Source organism: Prunus avium, chromosome 2 (assembly GCF_965620075.1).
Source record: "Prunus avium chromosome 2, drPruAviu1.hap1.1, whole genome shotgun sequence".
NCBI classification, from domain to species: Eukaryota; Viridiplantae; Streptophyta; class Magnoliopsida; order Rosales; family Rosaceae; genus Prunus; species Prunus avium.
The window spans coordinates 39,483,671-39,508,721 of NC_142285.1; the positions used below are offsets into that span (position 1 = coordinate 39,483,671).

A 25,051-nucleotide genomic window follows, 5' to 3' on the forward strand; every position below is an offset into this window, starting at 1 on the left:
TTTTTTCACACAAAAATATAATCAGTTTGAAAAATTATGGTGAACTGGCCCTTCATAGTTCGATTTTTAATTTTATTAATTTCAAGAGTGTTTTTAATTTTCTTATATTAATAATGAAGCACACTTGCGAGTCACATCAATGTATGTTGCCCAATTAAACTCTGCAAGAGTTCAGCCTTTGACACTCTAAATCTTCGTAATTTATGTGTTTGTAAAACGTGTGTTGGTTTGTAGGATGATTTTTGTCTATAATACATGTAAATGAAGAGACTTGGGCCTAATTTCATGTAATTAGGTTGCTAACCAAATTAATAAAAGATAAATTATGCTTACACCCCATTTTTGTCTCTCGACACTCTTGTTTATTTAGACACCTACTTATATTTCCTTAATTAGTTGAACACCCAAAACAAATTAATAATCTTCGAAAGATATCTCTAATTTTCCCACTTACTCAAACTATTTTCCTTTCTGTTATCTACATTGAAATTTAGAAGAAGATGACAAATGATGAGCTAATCTTCATCTATGATGATTTTGTAAGTTTTTGGACCATTTTATTTTGATTTTTGGCTTCGAAAAGGGTTGGTATCGACCATGTGCAATTTTTTTTAAAAATAATCAAATATTTATGAATTATTTGTGAATTGTAACGACATAACTTGATGATGTGTAATTTTCTATAATCGCAGCTTTATGAGTTGTGCGACTCACGTGTCGCAAATTCATAAATTATCAACATTAAAATCGAAATATTTTATTCAAAATCTTACTTTTTCTTCATTAGAATTATCAGAAACACGACTAATTATTCCTGCATTGTATTTATTCCAGTCAATTTAAGTATATTTATGTCATATATGAATTAGGATTACAGGAAAAATGAGTGAGGTAGGAGTGAGTAAGTTAGATGAAGGGGTAAAGTGAGAGTAAAGCGTGAGGTTTAATGATATTTTGTGGGTGTAAAAAAAATTTACATTTTTATACAAGAGTCATCAAAACTATTTATTTTCCACGTCATGAAGTTGAAAATCCAAATAGAAGCCAGACGTACACGTCAACCAAATGGGAGCACTATAAACTTGAGTGCCAACCCACTTGTCCAAAGCGAAAGGACCCGCCTAACTCTTAACGAGTCCTAACCCCAAAAAAAACACCACAAACCCTCTCCGGCCTCCCCTCACAGTCTTCTCGAATCTTTATCTCTCCGGCAAAAGTATCATCTTCCCTTACAATTCACCACTCAAAACCCAAAATTAGGGTTTTAATTCGTCCATTTCTCCTACCAATCTACACAATTTGCATGCCATGCCGCGGCCACGCCTCGACCGCTTGGCTTTTTAGGGTTCCGCTTGAACTGGCCGATGCCGAATCACAAATCGTCCAGAGGGGCTCAATTGGGTGAAGCCATGTCGAATTCGAAGCCTGGGGTCGACCAGGAGTCGTGTTCGAGATCGATCAGCGAGACTGTCAATGGGTCTCACCGGTTCACGATAAAGGGGTATTCTTTGGCCAAAGGGATGGGTGCCGGAAAGTACATAATGAGCGACACGTTTACGGTGGGTGGCTACGATTGGGCAATTTACTTCTACCCCGACGGCAAAAACCCTGAGGATAGTTCCACGTACGTCTCCGTTTTCATTGCTTTGGTCAGTGAGGGTACGGATGTGAGGGCTTTGTTCGAGCTGACTTTGGTGGACCAGACCAAGAGTGGGAAGGACAAGGTGCATAGTCACTTTGATCGCGCGCTCGAGAGCGGGCCGTACACGTTGAAGTACAGAGGCAGCATGTGGTATGTGTTTCTGGGTTAATTGGTGGGTTTCGGTGCCTTAAGTTTCGATTTTGATTATTAAATTGAGTACCTTTTTGGTGAATTTTGGGTTAGGGATCGGTTTTAAGGTGGTAAGTTGTGGTGGAATGTTGATTTAGCAGCTTGGTAAGCAATTTGGTAATTGTGTTTTCTTAGTGTGTGTCTGTGCCCAATTATGTCTTGCACGCTACATTGGCTTGCTAATTGTTATATTGGTTGATTGTGGATCTTCCTGATATCCATGTTCCAATATGTGATTTGCTAGTGAATTATGGAGTGCTGAGTACTTAGTATATATTACATATACAAAAACGCACACATGTAAACATATTTTAGGGGCTTATGGCTTAAAGGTTAGAGCACTTCTGGAACATAGGTCGACATATCTCCAGGCTTAGACTCGCTTTGAATAAAAAGAAAAAACATATGTATTATACATAAAAATAAACAAATTTTTTTAAATTGATATACTTTTTTCAATTATATCAATGTTTAGACTGATCTTCAATTTGAATTTCCATGCAAATCTTGAGATGAACCATTCTACATCAGTTTTCTTTCACATTCATAATTAGTAAAACATAATATGAATTAAATATTAATCCAATAAACCACTTAGAAAATTAACTCAGCAAAAGAACAAAAACTGATTTAAGTTAGGATTTTATCTCCCTAAAAATGTACATCATTACGAAGAGATGATGATGATTGTAAGACTCCTTCTGTCTGGAGAATACTGATCATATAAAAGATTATTATTTTTAAAATCTAACATCTCATTTTCTATGTTTACTTATATAACTTAAAGTAATGTTGTGCTTTGCTGTGGAGCTTATTTATATAGGGATATCATTGGCTTATGAATGGAAAACTTGAAAAGGCGAAGATAAATATTGGAGAAATAACTAACAACCAAACCTACATTTAGATATTCAAATGTTGAAGATGTCCCTCTCTCCCCTCTCCCTCTATTTTGGTTGCCTAGGTGTGATCATGGAGTGCTTTTTTGGTGTGTTGTGTTAAGTATTGGGGTCGTACCATTTTAATGTGAAAAATTATGATCATAGGGCATCACATATTTACATGCATGTATATGGTAACACTGATATAATAAAAAAGAACTAGTATTTGGTTGGTTTAATTACAATAGAACAATTAGGTTTGCATGTCATGTTGCATTTAATAAGTTTATCAGATTTCTTTATAGATTGGCTGCAGTCTCTGTAACCTATTTCCTAATTTTTGGATAAGCTTATTTATTTTCATGTATTGGGAGCTTTTTCAAGTTGGAAGCTTTTGCACTGTGTCCATCATCATATTTTACTTCTGGGTACATTTCAGGGGTTACAAGAGATTTTTCAAAAGATCAGCCCTCGAAACTTCTGAGTTTCTAAGGGATGATTGCCTTGTATTGAACTGCACTGTTGGAGTTGTCAGAACTCGCCTTGAGCGACCAAAACAATTTTCAATTACTGTACCATCATCAGACATGGGTCGAGATCTTAAGGACTTTCTAGACTCTGAAGCTGGTTGTGACATAGTTTTTCAGGTTGGCGATGAACTGTTTAAAGCTCACAAGTTGATACTTGCTGCCCGTTCTCCTGTATTTAGAGCACAGTTTTTTGGACTTGTCGGGGATTGTAGCATAGATAAAGTAGTTGTGAAGGATGTTGAGCCCTTTATCTTCAAGGTAAGGCTTCATGATCTTCTTGCTTCCACTTATGACCATCTTAAATAAGAGAAAAGAATATATATTGCATGATACATGCATCAAGACTTCTGCACTTATAAGTCTCTCCATGGTATAATTGAAATTCACTTTTTACACTTGTATTAGTAGTAGAACAAATTCAGCATTGCCTCTTTATGAATTCAGTTATGAAATGAAAAAATAAGAAATCTTGGGATAGTAAAATTGGCTGGCAGATGCTAATTTTATCTGGTTAGCATTGTGTGCTTTCAAGACAAAGTACTAATGATAATAAGCAAAAGTTCTCATATAATGTAGAATTTGAAGCCTAAATATAAATAGGAAATGGAAAAGTAAACACTTCCAGGGGAAGGTGGGGTCTAAGTTTTCTTATGTTTTACCTATGTCCAGATTTTTGGTCTATGTTGTTCTACATTGATCACCATTGTACAATTTTCTAACACTCTAAACAAAATAATTAATTTTCTTACCTTGTTATCATGTTACCTTGCGCGTAGCTGTGAAACTCCAAAATTTTAAAGATGTCCTCGTGCAATGTAGTAATGTTTCAGAACCCAAATTTTCTATTTAAAGTCGTTAAGTTCTCATAAATGAGATAATGCATCTTTAGTATAAGAGTTATCTTAAGTTTCTGTGCATCACACAGATTGAAGTTTGTGCAAGTTGTGTATCTATGAAAATCCAATGGTTCTTTTCTGTGTCTGTTTGTCTGGGGCTTTCATTTGCTCGGTTAAGGTTTCTGGTGATTATTGTTGATGTGGTCGATTATCAATTATAATCAAATATGAATTTAAAGTAGCCTATGGTCTGTCTGCATTCGGATTGGACACATAATTAAGGGTATTTACGGGAGCTGATTGCATAGAAGTGATGCTCTGATTGTGAACTAGTTTGAGCTCGTTCCAGTTACCTGTAACCTTTAATATTATGCTGCTCCATTTGTCTATGTTGTGTTAGTTGAGGTTCAGAGTAGAAGTTTGTTTTCTGTCCTGTGGCCAATAAATTTACAGTGATAAATGAGTGTTTCTGCAAATTGCAATCCATATGCTTAGTTTGTGTATTCTGCTATTTTAAGCCTGTTTCATGACTTTAATGGGGATTTTATCCCTTTTTTCCCAGGCAATGCTTCTGTTTATTTACACGGACAAACTTCCTAATGTACACGAAGTTATGGGCTCATCACCATTGTGCACATTCACTGTCATGGTGCAGCATCTTTTGGCTGCTGCGGACCTGTATAATCTAGAACGACTGAAAGTATTGTGTGAATCAAAGTTATGTGAAGAAATCACTACTGAAACAGTTGCGACCACACTTGCTCTTGCTGAACAACATCACTGTCCGCAGCTCAAGGCTGTGTGCTTAAAATTTGCAGCAAATCCTGCAAACTTAGGAGGTGGGTGTTTTGCATAGATTCTGTTGGTGCACAGTTTCAGGTTGTATCAATTTTGCTTTTTTCTCCTTCTAAGTAGTCTCAAATAATCCTTGTTGCCTTATCATGCATGCCTGGCTCATCAAACATGCTGCAGTTGTCCTTATGATTGTCTATGGTTTCAGGAAGTCAATAAGGATGTTCCTTAAAATTTATGATATTACATCTGGGTCAGCCTATGGTGACACCTTGATATCTGGCTGATCGAGGGGCAGCATTTTGAGAATGGTATATTGGTTGGTTAATAATAACTACCATATTTGAATGGTCTCAACAGCTCTCAGTTCCTAGAAAGATGAACTTATATTAATTTCACATTAGTTGCTCATTGCCCCGTCGTTGAATGGTGGTTATTTTACTGGACTTTTTGGTTTAACTTTTCTTAGTGATGCATGGGATATGAATATGGACAAATTTTTTTATGGCAACATGAATTTATGTTACTACCTCTGGTCATATACTAATTTTCATGTGTTCATTCTCAAAGCTTGTATTTTCCACATCCACTGCTGCTGTGAAGTTATACATTTATCTCATCCTTCCGTAAAGGAATTCTTCCTCATTTACTTTGCATGCAACTGTTTTCATTTCGTGGTTCTTTGTGGTGTAAAATTGGATATTTGACCCAATGAATCCTCGTGTGTTTTGCAGCTGTGATGCAATCAGATGGGTACAAGCATCTAGAAGAGAGCTGCCCCTCAATGTTGCTGGAGTTGCTAGAGACATTTGCAGCAGTGGATGAGAGTTCAAGTCTTCTGTCAAGTAGGAAGAGGAGTGGCAGCAGCATATATGGGCTAGACTTGCCAGCAGATGGTGGCGGGGCTGTAGCAGAATCAGCAAATCCCAATGGAAGGCGTGTGAGGCGGCGGTATTAGTGTATGTAGTTACCTTTAGGCGCCACAAACCTGAAAGGAGTGGTCTTAGGAACAAAACGGTAGCTATGAATGGCATGCGGATAATAGTCACTTATCATTTCCCATTGTGTTGGACACTCCTTGTATAAAGTTTCGATGTCATTTCCTTTGTTATATCAGGTTTGGTGGGGGGGCTCTTTTGGAAGTGAACTGAGATTTGAATGTGTTACATTGTGCTTCATGTAGAATTTGTAGGTAGACTGTCATTTTGAATGGAATTATATTATTACAGAAATGGCTCTAAATATCTTGGGTCTGAGTGTTGAAGTTATCTTTCTTTTATTCAATTTTTGTTCTACATTTTGTTGAAATAACAAACAATTCCACGTTCCTTGTCTGATAAGGTCATCGCTAACACCCCATGTAAGATCTTTGGTTTACTGAGAGTTGTTATCCTTGGTTATTTTAAGTGGAAATTCTTTGTTATTGTGCACAGTTTTGATAGGATAGGGAACTAAGGTGGCTTTACTTGTTGAAAATGAATTCAATATTATATTTATTTCCGTAAATTTTTTCTTCCTCTTGAGTTCATTTGGGCTACTAAGGTGAATGCAATGCACTATTGTAATTGGAAACAAAATTCATCATTCAATTTAGGAAAAAAAAACTACTACCATATGGGATCCCGAGTCTCAGCATTTAGGTTTCGTGCTTTTACTCGCATTTAGTTTAATCTCAACCATTACAATAATCCAATGGTTAAAAATAAAGCCACATACCTTAATTTTAGTTGATCTTTTTTTATAAAAAATGATGACTAACTCCGTTACTTTACGACTTTTACTAGTACCTTGGCTCTCAATCCATCACCACACAACTGCATTCGTTCTTTTTTAATCGTCCGAGAAGTTTATTTCAATGGATCTGTGAGCCCGGAGCATCATATGTCTGGATAAAATTTGGTGTCGTTGGCTTTGTTTACTGGAAGTTGGGGGTTGGTTTCAACCAATTTTGATTTAATCCCAACTTCCCCATCTGTTTTCCAAATTATTTTTTTATCAGATTTTGTGTTTAAAAAACAATTCAGATTTGAGTGTCCCACCTCCATTAGCTTGTTGGGTTTAAGCATTGTGTCTCTTTCTTTCTCCTTTTTGTCATTGTTGAAGGTTTCTGGTCATTTTCGACCAAAAAAGAGAGTTCTGGGCACAAGTGGAAACTACAATACGAGGGTTGTGCAATGGGTTAATCAATTGCCTATTTTCCTGCCATTAGAAACATAGTTAATAGTCCATGTTTTCCTGTAAGTCGGAGGAATAAAAAGCAAAGAAACCAACAACAATTGAAGAAGAAGACAGCAAGCAGAAAAACATTAACACCGTAAATAATATTAAAGTTAAGATAGCCGATGTCACTTGACTTTCAACCATTTGGATTTTTGTGATGGTTGAGATTAAACTAAATGTGAGTAAATGCACGAAATCTAAATGCAAAAGCTCGGGATCCCTAGGAGAAGATATGATATTATGCAGAATACATAAAAGATGCTTCATTTCAAAGTAGGTACCACAACAATTAGCAAGCTAGCTATTTGAACTTTTTTTTCTCTAAGAGAATTATGGTATGATTATGAAGAAGGGTTTGGATCATAGCGCAGCTCAGGCCAGAGAAAGGCACCCATTGCAAACTGTCTCTTGTGAGCCAAGTCACCCTTGGTAGACAACCCATACTCGGCAAGAAGCCGGTTGACCTTCCACTCAGGCATGTCCTGATAGTCCTTCTTGGTATATCTTGGGTAGTGGAGCGGCATCTTGAAGAAGCTCACGCTACCGTTGGTTTTCTGGCTTTCCATCGAGCTATCTCTTTTCTCTCTTAGCTAGCTTCTGTTTTGTGTTTTTAGGTGGCTCTGCTGTGGAACTTACTGTTGCTTCAGGAATTTTGAGATCCATTTATAGACTCTGTGAGAGAGATAGTTTGTACGTTCCTTGAGGCAGGTTGTAGAGGCATGATTAGAGCACTTCCAGCGGCAAGGGGAAGCCCGGGCAGGAGAGGGCCTAGGCCCACGTGATGGCTCCAGTGCGCAAAGGCAAGGTGTGGGGCCCACCAACCCGGGCAAATCCAGCTTGTGCTGCTGCTTGGACAAGTCACATAATACTGATGTCAGCAGTCAATTAAAATAAAAAAAATCAAATAATACAGAATTTTTTTATTTTTTTATTTATAAATACCTAACCATATTCTTTACTTCCCACATCAAAACTAGGGTTTATGTATAAAAAAAAATAAATCATCTAAAGTGAATAGTAATTGCCATTTTCCATGGCAATGGGTGAAAACACACTTTGCCTTTTGCGAGGGCTGACACTATTCATGTGAATAGTAACAGCATTTGCCTCCCCTTGTCCTTTACCATGACAAATGGGTGGAAGTGCTCTTAGGATTCACAACAATTGGTTGGCATACCTTCTCACAGCATAGTATTTACGTGTTGAATTTTTAGGTCGTGTGATACATTGGTACTTTTATTTTAAACAAAGTTTCAAGTTTTTATTTTTTATATTCAAAATAATAATAAAATTCATTAATTGGAAAACTTCACAATAACTAAATGGAGCAAAACAAAGTGTCCTCATTAAAACATTGTCATAGAAAACCCCCAAGGGAGAAAAATCCTAACAAACTGAGGAGGATAATACCGATAGAAACGGTAGATATATGGCCCCTACCCTGAAACTCACTCAACAAATGCAATCTCAGCTCTCAAAGTGACCCCATGAAAATTGATTATAAATCCAAAACTAGAGGTGCCAATAAGCAACATGTGTTCGAATAACAATCTCTAATTCCATATGATCATCATCCAAAACACAAAACCCACCACACAATAACACTGTAGGGCCTCCTGCATGGGATCGGATGGACCTCCCTCTTCTCAGCCACACGATGAGTTTGTGTGAACATTTTGAATGATTAAGAAGTGAACATATAATTGCAGGGCCCGGATTTGATACATTTGGGTATGAGGATCAAACATGAAATATGTGTAAGACTAAGAGTAAGAAGACTTCAGTCTAATATGTGTGGTGTCTAGGATCCGTATCAACAACCACTTGAAATAGTTACCACCTCTTGATTGTGGGGACTGGGGCCCCCTTAAATTCAATCATCAAATATGTATTCCTAGCCTCATGATTTGCTTACCTGAAATATGAACCCTACTTCGAAGCGTTGGACATGTCCTTCCAACCACATTATCCAAAATTACGAAGAAGAAAAAAAAATTAGGATGGTACGATTGTGTGTCCTACTATTTCAATCACGTCTGCTCATGACGTATTAATTTTTATAGAAATGGAAAAAGGCAAGACTCGCATTTGTGCCATATGTGTCCACATACAGGGCAAAGCGCTCTATAACTATAAAAGATCATACTTTCATGTAATAAGTTGATGGTGAGAATAAATTGTACGTATCTTGTTTCATTGAAGACTTTCTGTTTGGATTTCTATAGTGGGAATTCAAACAAAATGTGAACATTGTTTTGGTTCTCGTAACGAACGATTATCCATTCTCTCGTATTAGGGCCAAAAAAATTCATTGGGATGCTACTTCCCTTCTTTCCTGAAAGGGGACATTCCTATTTTCTATAAATCCATGTTTGACTCATATGCAAAAATAATTCATCAAAAATACAAAAAGAAAAATCTCTAAACACATTTCAAATTATGATTGGTATGAAAATCTCTAACTATACTCAAACATCAGTTCCTAGAAGGATTTACTATATTAATTTGACACTAGTTGCTCATTGTCCCGTCGTTGAATGGTGGTTATTTTACTGAAATTTTGGTTTAACTTTTCTTAGCGATGCATGGGATATGAATATGGACAAATTTTTTTATGGCAACATGAATTTATGTTACTACGTACCTCTGGACATATACTAATTTTCATGTGTTCATTCTCAAAGCTTGTATTTTCCACATCCACTGCTGCTGTGGAAGTTATACATTTATCTCATCCTTCCGTAAAGGAATTCTTCCTCATTTACTTTGCATGCAACTGTTTTCATTTCGTGGTTCTTTGTGGTGTAAAATTGGATATTTGACCCAATGAATCCCCGTATGTTTTGCAGCTGTGATGCAATCAGATGGGTACAAGCATCTAGAAGAGAGCTGCCCCTCAATGTTGCTGGAGTTGCTAGAGACATTTGCAGCAGTGGATGAGAGTTCAAGTCTTCTGTCAAGTAGGAAGAGGAGTGGCAGCAGCATATATGGGCTAGACTTGCCAGCAGATGGTGGCGGGGCTGTAGCAGAATCAGCAAATCCCAATGGAAGGCGTGTGAGGCGGCGGTATTAGTGTATGTAGTTAACTTTAGGCGCCACAAACCTGAAAGGAGTGGTCTTAGGAACAAAACGGTAGCTATGAATGGCATGCGGATAATAGTCACTTATCATTTCCCATTGTGTTAGACACTCCTTGTATAAAGTTTCGATGTCATTTCTTTTGTTATATCAGGTTTGGTGGGGGGGGGGGGCTCTTTTGGAAGTGAACTGAGATTTGAATGTGTTACATTGTGCTTCATGTAGAATTTGTAGGTAGACTGTCATTTTGAACGGAATTATATTATTACAGAAATGGCTCTAAATATCTTGGGTCTGAGTGTTGAAGTTATCTTTCTTTTATTCAATTTTTGTTCTACATTTTGTTGAAATAACACCCCCTTCTGAGATCTTTGGTTTACTGAGAGTTGTTATCCTTGATTATTTTAAGTGGAAATTCTTTGTTTTTGTGCACAGTTTTGATAGGATAGGGAACTAAGGTGGCTTTACTAGTTGAAAATGAATTCAATATTAGATTTATTTCGGTAATTTTTTTCTTCCTCTTGAGTTCATTTGGGCTACTAAAGTGAATGCACTATTGTAATTGGAAACAAAATTCATCACTCAATTTAGGAAAAAAAGAACTAGGAGAAGATCTGATATTATGCAGAATACATAAAAGGTGCTTCATTTCAAAAGTAGGTGCTACAAGAAGTAGCAAGCTAGCTTTTTGAACTTTTTTTTTCTCTAAGAGAATTATGGTATGATTATGAAGAAGGGTTTGGATCATGGCGCTGCTCAGGCCAGAGAAAGGCACCCATTGCAAACTCTCTCTTGTGAGACAAGTCACCCATGGTAGACAACCCATACTCGGCAAGAAGCCGGTTGACCTTCCACTCAGGCATGTCCTGATAGTCCTTCTTGGTATATCTTGGGTAGTGGAGCGGCATCTTGAAGAAGCTCACGCTACCGTTGGTTTTCTGGCTTTCCATCGAGCTATCTCTTTTCTCTCTTAGCTAGCTTCTGTTTTGTGTTTTAAGGTGGCTCTGCTGTGGAACTTACTGTTGCTTCAGGAATTTTGAGATCCATTTATAGACTCTGTGAGAGAGATAGTTTGTACGTTCCTTGAGGCAGGTTGTAGAGGCATGATTAGAGCACTTCCAGCGGCAAGGGGAAGCCTGGGCAGGTCGCCTAGGCCCGCGTGACGACTCTGACATCAGCAGCCAATAAAAATAATAAAATAATTGAAAAATGGCTTTCCCTCACCTTTTGTCATGGCAATTGGGTGGAAGTGCTTTAGGGTTTACAATAATTGGTTGGCATACCTTCTCACAACATAGTTTTTACGTGTTGCGCGGAGTGATACAGTGATACTTTTATTTTGAACAAAGTTTCAAGTTTTTATTTTTTATAATCAAAATAATAATGGACTTCATTAATTGGAAAACTTAACAAGAACTAAATGGAGAAAAACAAAGTGTCCTCCTCAAAACATTATCATAGAAAACCCCCAAAAGGATAAATATCCTAACAACCCGAGGAGGACAATACCAATAGCAACGGTAGATATGGCCCCCTACCCTGAAACTCACTCAACAAACGCAATCTCAGTTCTCAAAGTGACCCCATGAAAATTGATTATAAATCCAAAACTAGAGGTGCCAATAAGCAACATGTGTTCGAATAACAATCTCTAATCCCAAGTGATCATCATCCAAAACACAAAAACCACCACACAATAACACTGTAGGGCCTCCTGCAGGGGATCGGATGGACCTCCCTCTTCTCAGCCACACGATGAGTTTGTGTGACCATTTTGAATGATTAAGAAGTGAACACATATAATTGAAGGGCCCGGATTTGATACATTTGGGGTACCATGTCTAATAGGCAGGTACGTTACACATATGAGGCGCAAACATGAAATATGTGTAAGACTAGGAGTAAGAAGACTTCAGTCTAATATGTGTGGTGTTAAGGATCCGTATCAACAACCACTTGATTGTGGGGACTGGCCCCCCCTTAAATTCGATCATCAAATATGTATTCCTAGCCTCATGATTTGCTTACTTGAAATTTGAACCCTACTTCGAAGTATTGGACATGTCCTTCCAACCACATTATCCAAAATTATGAAAAGAAAAAATATATTAAGATGGTACGATTGTGTGTCCTACTATTTCAATCACGTCTGCTCATGACGTCTACCTTTCTCATACAGGGCAAGTCGCTCTGATACTGTAATAGATCATACTTTCATGCAGTGGCGGAGGCACATGGGGACCAGTGCAGTCACTGGCCCCCACTGAAATTTTATTTAAAAAGAAATTAGTACTAGTATTCTGGAGTTTGGCTACATATTTAGAAGCCATATGGGCCAAAGAAGATTTCAGCCGAAGTTAAGCCATAGTGGCATGGTCCAGCAGCCAAAGTAGATTTCAGCCAAAAGTGATTTCAACGTGGGCCCTATTGACCAGCCAAGCCAAATATCCCAAAATCATACATTACATATTCCTAAAAGGATTAGAATTATTATTATTATTATATATTGTCTTCTTGTATAAATCAATAAATTTAAATCTTTTTCTTTTTTCCCGGGTCAGAAACACGACCAGACTAGCCAGTTGCTTATGAGTTTTTTTTCTTCTCAAATTCTAATTATATTATCAAGTTTTTTTTATTTCTATTGATTTTAATGGGTCTTTCAATTTATGTGTAGATTACCAAATGGAAAAAGCTTTGGCGATATTTAGTAAATCGCTATTCAACTCCAAGTATGTATTTATCTATCTCTTTTAATTTTTCTTGCGTAGTATGTAATTGTTTATCCCTTTAATGCAATTGTGAACTTGTGTTGGTGAAATTTTAATTTTAATTTATAAATTTCTATATATATAATTCTCTATTGGTTTGATTAATATATTGCTTTGAATTGAATGCTCAATTTGCTTTGGTTTATAAGTTTGAGAAGATGTTCATAATTGTTTCAATTTAAATTTAGTTCATATATGTGTTTCAGTTATGGAAAGATTTTTCAAAAGAAAATCAAAGTCTGAGTTAGTGGAGTCGTCACCAGCAAAGAGTCAAAAGAAAAATGAAAGTAGTTCAAACCAAACTACGGAAGTTAACTTGGACAACTATGATTGTAATGAATAGACACTATAGACAATATGATTTTTGATGTTTTGATGTCTTGTGAGTTCGAAGTTTTTATTATTTATATTTTGTGAGAGGCCCCCAAACTCATGAAATCCTGGCTTCGCCACTGCTTTGATGTGATAAGTTGGTTGTGAGAATAAATTGTACGTATCTTTTTTCATTGAAGACTTTTTGGATTTCTATAGTGGGAATTCAAACAAAATGCAAAGATTGTTTTGGTTATTGTATCAAACGATTATCCATTCTCTCGTATTAGGGTAAATAATTCATTACGATGCTACTTCGCTTCTTTTCTAAAAGGGGACATTCTTATTTCCTTTAAATTTCAATTTGACACATGTGTTAAAATAATTTATCAAAAATATAAAAAGAAAAATCTCTAAACACATATCAAATTGTGATTGATATGAAAATAGGAGTTCCTACTTCGGTTGTCAACCTGATTCCTTGCTAGGTACTGGTCTAAATGTGGCGGGCCAATTAGATGGGTGGCGAATGTTGCCATTTCTGTTTTGTGAGGCCCAAATATAGAGTGATTGTGCCGTACACAGACCAAACGAGTGGTCTTACGGATCCGTACCCGATCCACCACTAAATAATCAGTGGTTTGTGGTCTATCCAACGCTCTCTTCAGGTGGTTCAGGCGCTTATTGTTTTGGGCTGGGCCACTTGCACGTGTCAAATCAATTAGACTTTGGTCAATGACATGTCCAAACAAAACAACACAACACAACAAGACAAGTGGTTGCAAAGTTAGTTATGTGATGGAGTTTATACTCTCTACTCTCTACTCTCTACTCTCTACTCTCTACTCTCTACCTTATTATTGAATGAGATATTTAGTTAAATACTCATTCATTCTTAGCACTAAAACTATAAATAAACCGTTCACCATTTAATTTCTATAAATTAGCCCAAAAAAATGACAGCTGACCTTATTGAATTTAATTTTGATTATTAAATTACTTTGATATCCTATTGAGTGTTTTGTGCTTTTTTATGAGGTTTTGGGGTTGAGTTTGTTTTAAGAAATCAATTACAGTCTTAGGCTCCTATATTGGGTATAATAGTGAATCTCCCTTATTGAATTGCATTGCGAATTATTCTTAAAAAGCATAATCCTTTTATATCATGTTTATGATCATCTTAATCCAGCCTTATTGCGTATTGAAACTTGACTATGACACCAATTGTTAAGAATTCATGAGTAGATTACGTGATGTCTATGAATATAGATCATATTATCTTAAGCAGATCACGACTACATAACCATGATGTTACTATTTTTAGTTGAAGCAAATATCTCATTCAATAATATCTCATTCAATTTTACCATTATATAATGTGTATGAAAACCGTTTGACTAATTTGGTTCGTGTATTAATATCTTCGTGAAAGACCGCGACATAAATCTTTGAAAGTTTAAAGTTGCAACTTGTTGGTTGGCACGCATCCTTAGACTTTGCCAAACAAAGAAAAAAAAGTAGAGAGATAGATATAGCCGTGAGAGTGAGGCATTGGGATTTATATTCCAAAAATTTCAACTGAAAAATATGGACCTATCATGGCCAAGTTGTTGGCATCCTTTGAAAATGCCATTTAAAGGCAAAAATATCGTAAGGAAAGGGAAAGAAAATTAATAGTACACCACATATAATTCTTTCTCCTAAACCATTAGAACTAGATATAATTATTTTTATTTGATTTGAGAAGATAGGCGAAGAAACAGAATTTAGGTTAGAAAAAATGTAAATAAATAAAGTTTCATTATTTAGGATTTTATTTTATCATTATATTAATTCAGAAAAAGAATTTTAAAAAAAAAACCCACCAACAGTCGACATTCTTGAAAGGTCCCAATCAAAGATGCGGACGCGTGGCAGGACATAATGATTGGAGCTCGCATCAGATGCCAACACGTGGTGTGATAATGAGAAGGCCACGCCAGCTCCTAGGCATTGCCTATGGAGTTTGGAGAGGCTTACCGACCTTCCAGAAACTTCCGGGAACTACTGGCTGGCAATGGCCGAAGCAACTAGGGGTCCAAAACGAGCCACGTGTCCACATAACCATGCGGGCATCCGACGTGGCGTCCCCGTTTTCCTGAAAATGATACGGCCCCATTTGCAATTAGGGCACTTTCGAAACACACTTTAAAAGTCCACACACCGAGCTTAAAAAACTCTCAACATTTCTCTCTCCAGACAGAAACTTCAACAAAATCACAGAGAAAACCCCGAAAAGGAAACTCGAAAAAAAAATAAATAAAAAAAATCTCACTTTGCTTTCTTTTCCCCTTGTTTGTTTTTCAAACTATACCAGCGATGAATGGGGAGGAAAATTTTGAAGAAGAAGTAAAAATGGAAGAGGAGAAAGAGAAGGTGGTGTTCATGTGGGGCTATCTTCCTGGAGCTCTACCGCAAAGGTCGCCTCTTTTGTCGCCGACCATCGTGCGGACGCCCGGCGCGGAGTACACGTGGAAGGATGTGTGTGGAGGCGGTTGCGGCTTCGCCATGGCGCTTTCTGGTGCTTTCTTCTTTCTCTTTATTAGTCTGATTTTAGCTTAAAAATCTTAATTTTTGAGTTTCGAAGGTCGTAGCTGGTTTAGGTTATTGGAGTTGGTAATGTTGCTGATTGAGTTGGTGTGTGGGAAAATTTGACCACGGGTGACCTTCTTTGACTGACTAACTACATTTATCCTCTGTTTGGTTGCTGGGAAATGTGGGAAAATAAATGGAAGTAGAGCTAGAAATTTTTTGTTTCTTAGTAATTTGATTGCTCTAGAAAACACACAGCTTAGTAAAGTTAGTTACTTGGGTATATTTATTTTTTCTCTTGTTTTGTCAGTGTTTTAAAAATTGACTGCTTTATTTGTTTCCGTATCTTTTCTCATTTTCATTTCCACATTTCAAGTTGGGGAAGAAATTTTTGTTTTTGTTTTTCATGGTTTCAGCGTTCTGTCATTTCCTTCTCAAAATTAACTTACTCCATTTGTCATTTGGTTTGGAGGAAAGTTGTTTGCTTTTGAACTATCAACTTCAATTTCAGGGGCTTGATACATTTTATTATTTTTCTTCCCAATATGGCTGTTTTAGTTTTACCATATATGTTTGTATATGTTTTCCTTTAAAGGTTCTTTTGCGAAGTACGTTTCGTTTTGCTCATGATTCTTCATTGTTATACTTTCACCTAGAGTATGGAAAGATTATTACATGGGGTTCAACAGATGATCTAGGTCAAAGCTATGTGACATCTGGGAAGCATGGGGTAATGGAGCACTTCACAATACTTAGTTCATTCATTGTCATTGAGTTCTTTTGCTTCTTGGTGGAACTAACCAGCGTTCTTTTAAATTTCACTTGTTAAGGAAAATCCGGAGCCTTTTCCTCTTCCAACTGATGCTTCTATAGTAAAAGCTGCCGCCGGTTGGGCTCATTGTGTTGCAGTCACAGGTAATATTGATTTCCTAGCTCCATTTTGATCAACCTAGTGAGTAATGGTTTAGAAGCAGACCAAGCCATCCAGCTTGGTAACTCCCCCCGCTCCTCCCACTTCTCTTTCTGACAAGTTAGTTCTTTAAAAGACACCAAGGGGGTGCGAATTAAGCACACAAGAATAGACCACCTGGTTCAATTATGGAAGCGATTTCAATTTATCTATTTTCCATCATTTTTAAGCTATTATGCGTACTGGATCCATTCAAGAAATTTTAGTTTCAATGCAGATATTGGAGGAGTTTACACATGGGGATGGAAAGAGTGTGTTCCGTCTGGAAAGTTGCTTGGAGAGCAACCTATGGGTGCAAACGTTGAAAAGGATGCAATTGAAAGGCAGAGTTCTTATTTGAACGAGCAAGGTAATTTAATTTTGGCCTCTTTGTCATGACAATGGCAAAAGATTTTGTTCATCCATTACTGACTTATATTTGGTCATGATATAGTTAGCCCTCGCTCTCAAGGCTCACAATCCACTGGCGGGGCATTTTCTGTTAGTGATCCTCGAGGATCTGGAGAAGAAAGTACAAAGCGAAGAAGATTATCTTCGGCAAAGCAAGCGGCTGAAAGTTCATCATCTGGTGATGAACCTCTCTCAGCATTGCCATGCCTTGTGACATTGAACCCAGGAGTTAGAATAGCCACTGTTGCTGCTGGAGGGCGCCATACTTTGGCATTATCAGGTACTTTTGCCCTGCTTTGATTTATCCTTGTATATGATGCATAGTCTCTTTGCATTGTTGTCATGGAATAAGGTGTGGAATGCATTATCAAGTTAGAAATATAGGAGATCTATTATTTAAAGCAATGTATATGATGTGTCCTGATTTCCAAAAGTTTCAGATATAGGACAAGTGTGGGGATGGGGCTATGGAGGTGAAGGGCAGCTTGGTCTGGGCTCCCGGATACGTATGGTGTCCTCTCCTCATCCTGTACCTTGCACTGAGTCCTCTTCTTATGGAAAAGATAGATCTGCAGCACTGCCTCGAGGAACCATGGGTTCGGAGGGACTTGGTCTTCGAGTTCCTGGTAATTATGTGAAAGGGATTGCATGTGGAGGGCGACATAGTGCAGTAATCACAGGTAATAATCTTGAGTTCTTTCTCCAATCATGTTTATGCAAGGGAATCGAAGCTGGATAATACTTCTATGTTACTGACAAGGTCTGTAATTAGTCTCAAATACTCAATTGGTATTTTTACCTTTAATATGTGAGATGTAAGAAGTAACAGACTAAACGTAAGGAAGAATAAACCACAATTGTTGCTAAACTAAGTTGACTATACTTGGTAGACATAGCGCAGGAGGATTATCAGTCATTGGAATTATGGAAGCCGTTTTTGAGACTACATAGTTATACACTGTATGAGTTGGGAGTTAGAATTGATTTATGACAGGATCAGCATTACTTATGGTTGGTGTAACATGTAGTACGACTGAGGTGTTAAATGGTTGCATGCCTAGATTGTGGCCTTTTAGCTGTCTTTACATTTTTTTTTGGTGATTTATTGCATTCCAGATGCTGGAGCAGTACTTACTTTTGGTTGGGGGCTGTATGGACAGGTGAGTTTTCTTCATTACTGAACTCTTTTGCTCAGAATGCCTCCTTGCCTTATGCTTTCTCTTCTTCTTGAAACTATTATTGTGGAAATATTTTCTCTTTACTGGGAACAGCATTGATGTGGATTAGTTGTATTTCATCCTTCTGCCCAACTGATTTCTGGATAGTGAAAAGTCATTGATCGTAATGGATTTGGTTTATTGATCTTAAAACTGTTAATTATAAGCACCATTGTATAAAACCATTTCGCTATAGTGCCTCAACAAAATGTAACTGGTCTACTAATTCAGCTGGAATGTCTAAATTTTTAATCCATGTATCCATCCATCGCCAACACTGGCTGGAGTTCCCCAAATATTAACCATTCTATGGTATCAATATGTAGGTAATGTAGGAATGGTGGAGAAAAAGCACTGTAGGTGCTCAAGATGAGGTTCACTCGAAAGGGATTAATCTATTCTGTTCCTTCTCAATATTACCTATGTTGCACTGTTGCTGCACAGTTTGGCGAGTAAAAAATCAAGGTGTAAAACTAATTTCCTTGTCATTTTTTTGTTTTGGTCAAGTGTGGGCAAGGAAGCACAGATGACGAATTAAGCCCGGTTTGTGTATCTTCACTACTGGGTATCCGGATAGAGGGTGTTGCTGCAGGACTGTGGCACACTGTCTGCATTTCAGCTGATGGTGATGTTTATGCATTTGGCGGGAATCAGTTTGGACAGCTGGGAACTGGAGCTGATCAAGCTGAGGTAAATTTAAGTTTACTATCTTCTCATTAATTGAGAGGACGTAAGGTTACTAGAATGTGATATGATTTTCTTGATTCATAGATTGGCCGTTCAGGCAAATACCAAACGAGATGGTAACTTAATTTTGTGCTTACTTTACCATGAAATGGTGATAGTATATTGGTAGGGTAACATAAATTAGATTAATCAATCATCTTGATGTGGCTACTTTTTGTATTACTTTCAAATCATCATTACCAATATTCATTGGTTGCATTATAGCTTTCATGTTGACAAATAGTCTTTGTTATTAGAGAAATTGTCCAATTGAACTTTCTTGAATTGCAAACCAGACTATACCAAGACTTTTGGATGCTCCAAGTCTGGAAAATACAAATGCAAAGATTGTTTCCTGTGGAGCACGTCATAGTACCATAATCACAGGTATGTTACCTTCCACTTTGACAAGCTCCCGTACTCTTTTATGATAACTTGATAAGTGACTTTATCTTTCTTTATGCTTAATAAGAAATGGAGTCCAATCTTAATGTGGTTATGAAAATATGATTACCTCCATATGTTTGGTTGTATGTGTGCGTCTCCATTAGCCCAGACAACAGGAAATGAAAGGTGGAGAAAGAAAAACAGAAATTTCGTCCAACTAATAAGAGCCTTCACAAGTCCTTGGAAAATTCCCAAGTCTATATGGGTTGGGAACACCAACTATAGTGAAAGTTGTGTAGGTATTAAGGATGAAAATATCGATGTAGGTGGAAATATCAGTAATGGTAATTTGAATTTACAAAACTATCAGTAGGTCTCAATCAAGCATGCATAGAGACATTACAGTTTTGACATCATAATTTCAATATAGAAGATGATTGAAATTTAAACTTATGTGAATTGTCACCTAAAGGGATTCTTACTTATCTGTGTTTCATCCTTTCTTATGCTCCTGCTTCATGAAGACGATGGTAAAGTTTTCGGCTGGGGATGGAACAAGTACGGTCAGGTATGATTCAGTTGTCATTAATAAATACTTCACGCCATATCATGCTATGAAATGTATTTTGCACTGATGTTGTCATTTCTTGTATTTCCTTACAAGTCTAACACTGGTTTTTGGGTGAAAATGGCCAGCTTGGCTTGGGTGATGTGATCGACCGCAACATTCCGGCTCAAGTCACAATTGATGGATGTGTGCCAAAAAATGTGGCATGTGGCTGGTGGCATACCTTGCTACTTGCTGAACCCACTTGAGTTCTTCTAGTCCGGAGGCCATGGTACAGTTTTGTTAGGTAGTGTTCATTGAACAGCTGGTAGCTATTGAGTAACATGTACATACAGTAGTTTGTATATACATATGCATATGTATTATGTATGTATATGCATGTACTGCTCATTCTTTCATGGCAGTGGTTCTTCACGATTGCCCCGATCCTGATCTCTGATACGGTTATGATCCATGATGTGTATCAGTTCCAAGATGTACAACATTTTCAATCCATTGTGTATATTATATTTTATGCAATTGGAAGTAGCTGTGATGTAATCAAACGCCTTGAAATTTGAAATTATGTAATTGTTTCGAAATGTGAGTGAATTGTTCTTCCTTTTGTTTCTTGGTTTTGTTTTGGAAAATGAATGCCACTATATATTGATCCATATCAGCAATGCAGAAGTACGCACTTCTCTGAGCTCATTGGTTAGGGGCGATGCATTATTGTCTTGTGTTTTAAGACTTTTTTAATGGCAAGTTGTTGAAATTTGCAGGTTTGCCATTATTCAATTCAAAGTCTTCTTCCATATCCATCCCCCATGCCGCGATGAGCAAAAGAGAAGACTTTCACAGGTCTTCTAGATGAAAGCTCTCGACCTCACCACGTTGTCATATCTGCGTATCACTTTCTCAAGATTATGTTCCATTTTAAAAATGTCTTCTTTACAAGTTTTTTCAAAAACAACTGGCCGCATTTTTTGTATCTTTTCTTTTTGATTTCTAGAAATGAGATATTTTCTTCTCATTGACTCATCGAGCTAAAGATGTAAGAAAAGTGGAAAATGTTAAATGGAGACTATTTTGCTGACACATGTAATATGTGTCAAATTTTGGATTTATGTGTTAATATGTTATTATCAAACTTTTTAAATATAAGCGATAACGTAAATTAATTTACGGGATGGATTCGAACTTGATTGTAAATGCACGGTAACTGTCCTAACCCGCACTCAATTTCATGAGCAGCCAGACAATAAGAAATCTAGTCAAAGGTCAAACCCAAAATTTAATTCGTCAAAAATGTCAGAAGACGACAGAAAATTTTCCCACCAAAACAAAATTCAAAGCTGAGGAATCTTTACATTTCCTACCAAATTTCCCCACTTTACAAAACCCCCTCCAGTCCCAATCCACCAACCGCCTTTTAAAACACGATCACCACTCAACCTCTCTCTCAGTCTTTCAAAAATGGCCTCTGCGCCCAATCTCCTCCTCTCCGCCGTGCTCCTGCTAACGTACGCCTGGTGCGTACTGTGCATCCAGCGCTGCCCAGACTGCGGCAACACCTCCGTGCCCTACCCGCTCAGCACAGCCCCCACGTGCGGCGACCAGTCGTACAAGATCAGGTGCGACGCGGGCGCGCTCGTCTTCGACACCCTCAACAACTCCTACCCAATCACCTCCATCTCCCCCTCCTCCCAACGACTCGTAGTCCGGCCCTCGAGCTTCGTCTCCAACACCTGCGTCACATCGGATATAACCCACCAGGGCCTCAAGCTCAACGACTCGCTCCCTTTCAACGTCACCAGCAGCAACACCATCCTGTACCTCAACTGTACGGACACTCTGCTCCGATCGCCTTTGAACTGCACGTCGTCGAGCCTCTGCCACTCGTACGTCAACGGAAGCACTGCCAGGGCGGTGGGCCCCTGCGAGGCAGCTCCGCTTTGTTGCACTTTTCGGGCGGGCGGTTCGTCGACCTCGTATATGATTCGGGTCAGTGACTCGGGTTGCAGCGCGTACACGAGTTTTGTGAATTTGGATCCGGTTTTGCCCGTTGACAGGTGGCCCGAACCGGGAGTGGAGATACAGTGGGTGGCTCCCAGGGAGCCCGTGTGCGGGACCCAGGCGGATTGTGAGAGCGATGGAGGGAAGTCGACGTGTGGGCCCGACCCGGCTGTCGCTGGGGTGAGGAGGTGCTTCTGTGACTCTGGCCTTGTGTGGGACCCTGTGGCTGGGTTATGTGTTGATGGTGAGTTGCGTGTTGTTGTTTTGTTTATTTGCGTGGCTGGTCAATGTTTTTCGTTGACTTTGTGAAAACTTAGTTTTGGCTGACTAAATATTTGAAACTTTGACTTTTCTTTCTTGGCAGATAGCATTGGTTCAAAGGACAATACTGCACTCATAGCAGGTATGGATTGGGTTAAATTCCACTCACATTAAAGCCATTGGTTTGTTGATGTAAAATCCTGCTAATTGGTCATCAAAATGGAGTTTTGAATTTGAAACAAAATGTGACATTAAAGTTACTATGAGTTTCAAATTTTATATTTATTTGATTTCTGATATGGAAATTGGCATGGATAAAAATTACATTCTAGTTTAATCTGTTTTTGCTTTTTAGATGATAACTCAGAATAAAAATGGTGACAAATCATAGCCAAGGGTGCATTTTGATTAGTGACTTGAAATCTATATCTATGGTGTTAATAAGAAGGAAACTGGAATTTGTGCAGGTTTAACTTCTGGGATTGGTGCAGCACTAGTTGCAGCCACCATTGCCATTCTACTCTACAAGCGCCACAGACGCATCAAGGAAGCTCAAGCTCGCCTCACCAAAGAGCGTGAAGAGATCCTGAATGCCAATGGAGGCAGAGCTGCAAAAGTCTTCACCGGAAAAGAGATCAAAAGGGCAACAAACAGCTTCGCCAGAGACCGCCTCCTAGGCGCCGGTGGCTACGGTGAAGTCTACAAAGGATTTCTTGAAGATGGCACTGTGGTGGCTGTCAAGATTGCCAAGCTTGGAAACACCAAAGGCACTGACCAAGTCCTCAATGAGGTCCGGATTCTGTGCCAAGTTAACCACAAGAGCCTTGTTCACCTACTTGGTTGTTGCGTTGAGCTAGAGCAGCCAATTATGGTCTACGAGTACATTGAGAATGGAACTCTTCTCGAACATTTGCAAGCTCGAAAAGCCGGAGGCTGGAAACATCTGTCCTGGACACAGCGTCTACAAATTGCTCATGACACGGCCGAGGGTCTTGCCTATCTCCATTTCTCAGCAGTCCCTCCAATATACCACCGCGATGTGAAGTCTAGCAACATTTTACTCGATGAGAAGCTGAATGCAAAGGTTGCTGATTTCGGGTTATCCCGCTTGGCTCAAACCGATTTAAGCCATATATCAACATGTGCTCAGGGAACACTTGGATATCTTGATCCTGAATATTACAGGAACTATCAATTGACAGACAAAAGCGATGTTTATAGCTTTGGAGTTGTGTTGTTGGAGCTTTTGACATCTCAGAAAGCTATAGACTTCACCAGGGAAGCGGATGATGTAAACCTGGCAGTTTACACGCAGAGGATGATGGCAGAGGAGAGGTTAATGGATGTGATTGATCCTGTGATGAAAGAGGGAGCCAAGACTTTGGAGCTGGACACCATGAAGGCATTGGGGTTCCTGGCATTGGGTTGCTTGGAGGAACGCCGACAGAACCGGCCTTCCATGAAAGAAGTTGTTGAGGAGATTGAGTACATTGCAAGCATTGCCACAGCCAAGGCTGTAGAGATCTAGCTTCTTGTTTTGTTTGAGTTTGCGGTAGGGTCTATAAACAAATAAACTCTTGAAACTATGGGATACTTTGGTGGGCTCAATTTGGGTAATTGGGTTTTGTAGATGGGCTTTTGGCCTTGAAGAGATACTTTTTTTGTTGGGTTTCTCTTCTTTTGGTGCAAGACCATGAAATCAATTCAGAAAGTTTAAAAAAACAAAAGTCAAAAAAAGAAGCCGATTTGGCGAAATGAGATAGGCATGGGCCCTGGGCTTCCCTTGTGATTTCTTGTCTTCAAAAGAAAAAATAAAGAAAAAGGTCCTTTATGATTAAAGGTGTTTGTGTTAAAGGTCCTTTATGATTAAAAGTGTTTGTTTTTTCTGTCTTTTTAAATTGTGAAAGATAGCATGAGTCATCATGACCATACCATTTGAGTTTGTAATGAGTTAAATTATCAGCTTGAAAAGATGTCAATTCTCATTCTTTCTATTTTTTGGGTCAAAATGTAAATTCTCATTAGTTGGTTGCACTCAACTCTTTCAGATCATTACCCATTTTGGTTTCTGGTCAGAGAGGTAGCTGGTCCTTGTTTTGATCCTTCTGATCATTACCCATTTTGGTTTCTGGTCAAAGAGGTAGCTAGTCTTAGTTTTGATCCTTCTCAAATTTGACCCCATTTTCCCCCCCCAAAAAAAAAACTCGTCCCATCTAATTAATTTCTCAATTTTGATTATTCTTCTAACCTCATCTTATTAATATCATACACTTCTTAATTATTCCAACCTTATACTAAAAATGGTAGCTTGTCATCAACGAGGGTTGGTTCAGTTGGTAAGGTCCTTGCACTATGTGTAGTCCCACCAATGTTCGAGTCCTACTGTCAACAATCCTCGTTGGTGTGGGATTTGTAATTTCCTACATAAATCCATACCGGTGACAGCTGGAAATTGGGTGCCACACGTAAGTTCTTTCGGCTCGAGATTGTAAGTATGCCCTAACGCTAGTGGTGAGAGTAGACTATATACAGCCTCCCCCTAAATGTTTTTGAACCAAAAATATGGTAGCTTGTCTTGTCTATATATTTTGATAGTTAAGAAAGTTGGTAACGATATGAAGTAAAGCCTAAAACTCTTGACCCACGTATACTTTGCCCAAATAAGACCAGATTCAAACACACATTGTTTTCTCCTTTTGCCAAAAGATACATCAA

General features: G+C 38.2%; 3 protein-coding genes across 7 annotated transcripts; all 3 read left to right on the plus strand.

Annotated features, from left to right (window-relative positions):
* Positions 1-1,089: 1,089 nt before the first annotated feature.
* BPM3 (BTB/POZ/MATH-domains containing protein) lies at positions 1,090-6,112 on the plus strand. 2 transcript variants are annotated; one of them, XR_002526708.2, is made up of 5 exons: positions 1,090-1,792; positions 3,152-3,500; positions 4,641-4,917; positions 5,079-5,181; positions 5,605-5,745. XR_002526708.2 is itself a non-coding variant. In XM_021958089.2 (4 exons), exons 1-4 carry the CDS (start codon positions 1,365-1,367, stop codon positions 5,826-5,828), a joined length of 1,278 nt encoding a protein of 425 aa, XP_021813781.1. In that variant the 5' UTR covers positions 1,090-1,364; the 3' UTR covers positions 5,829-6,112. The 2 variants fall into 2 exon arrangements, 1 of the variants encoding a protein (XP_021813781.1); XM_021958089.2 differs by lacking the exon at positions 5,079-5,181 and having other exon boundaries at positions 5,605-6,112.
* A 9,327-nt stretch (positions 6,113-15,439) lies between these two features.
* On the plus strand, positions 15,440-21,115 carry LOC110756661 (ultraviolet-B receptor UVR8-like). Of its 4 annotated transcripts, XM_021958111.2 has the most exons (12): positions 15,440-15,811; positions 16,479-16,552; positions 16,653-16,737; positions 17,010-17,141; positions 17,226-17,462; positions 17,617-17,862; positions 18,299-18,342; positions 18,907-19,089; positions 19,422-19,512; positions 20,037-20,080; positions 20,209-20,366; positions 20,842-21,115. In XM_021958111.2, the coding sequence occupies exons 1-11, from the start codon at positions 15,610-15,612 to the stop codon at positions 20,326-20,328; spliced, it is 1,458 nt and encodes a 485-aa protein (XP_021813803.1). In that variant the 5' UTR covers positions 15,440-15,609; the 3' UTR covers positions 20,329-20,366; positions 20,842-21,115. The 4 variants fall into 4 exon arrangements, with proteins under 4 accessions (XP_021813803.1, XP_021813802.1, XP_021813804.1 ...); XM_021958110.2 differs by lacking the exon at positions 20,842-21,115 and having other exon boundaries at positions 20,209-20,688; XM_021958112.2 differs by lacking the exon at positions 20,842-21,115 and having other exon boundaries at positions 15,441-15,811; positions 17,623-17,862; positions 20,209-20,688.
* A 273-nt stretch (positions 21,116-21,388) lies between these two features.
* LOC110756660 (wall-associated receptor kinase-like 20) lies at positions 21,389-24,175 on the plus strand. The gene is made up of 3 exons (XM_021958109.2): positions 21,389-22,319; positions 22,440-22,478; positions 22,804-24,175. The coding sequence occupies exons 1-3, from the start codon at positions 21,536-21,538 to the stop codon at positions 23,862-23,864; spliced, it is 1,884 nt and encodes a 627-aa protein (XP_021813801.2). The 5' UTR covers positions 21,389-21,535; the 3' UTR covers positions 23,865-24,175.
* Positions 24,176-25,051: the final 876 nt, after the last annotated feature.

What these genes read in the sequence shown, in the direction of transcription:
- BPM3 (XM_021958089.2), top strand. Translation starts at nt 1,365, where the DNA reads ATGCCGAATCACAAATCGTCCAGAGGGGCTCAATTGGGTGAAGCCATG. An exon ending in TTGAGCCCTTTATCTTCAAG is followed by an intron (nt 3,501 to 4,640) that starts GTAAGGCTTCAT and finishes CTTTTTTCCCAG; the next exon opens with GCAATGCTTCTGTTTATTTA. An exon ending in AAATCCTGCAAACTTAGGAG is followed by an intron (nt 4,918 to 5,604) that starts GTGGGTGTTTTG and finishes TGTGTTTTGCAG; the next exon opens with CTGTGATGCAATCAGATGGG.
- LOC110756661 (XM_021958111.2), top strand. Translation starts at nt 15,610, where the DNA reads ATGAATGGGGAGGAAAATTTTGAAGAAGAAGTAAAAATGGAAGAGGAG. An exon ending in TGACATCTGGGAAGCATGGG is followed by an intron (nt 16,553 to 16,652) that starts GTAATGGAGCAC and finishes TCACTTGTTAAG; the next exon opens with GAAAATCCGGAGCCTTTTCC. An exon ending in CCATACTTTGGCATTATCAG is followed by an intron (nt 17,463 to 17,616) that starts GTACTTTTGCCC and finishes GATTTCCAAAAG; the next exon opens with TTTCAGATATAGGACAAGTG.
- LOC110756660 (XM_021958109.2), top strand. Translation starts at nt 21,536, where the DNA reads ATGGCCTCTGCGCCCAATCTCCTCCTCTCCGCCGTGCTCCTGCTAACG. An exon ending in GGCTGGGTTATGTGTTGATG is followed by an intron (nt 22,320 to 22,439) that starts GTGAGTTGCGTG and finishes CTTTCTTGGCAG; the next exon opens with ATAGCATTGGTTCAAAGGAC. An exon ending in CAATACTGCACTCATAGCAG is followed by an intron (nt 22,479 to 22,803) that starts GTATGGATTGGG and finishes GAATTTGTGCAG; the next exon opens with GTTTAACTTCTGGGATTGGT.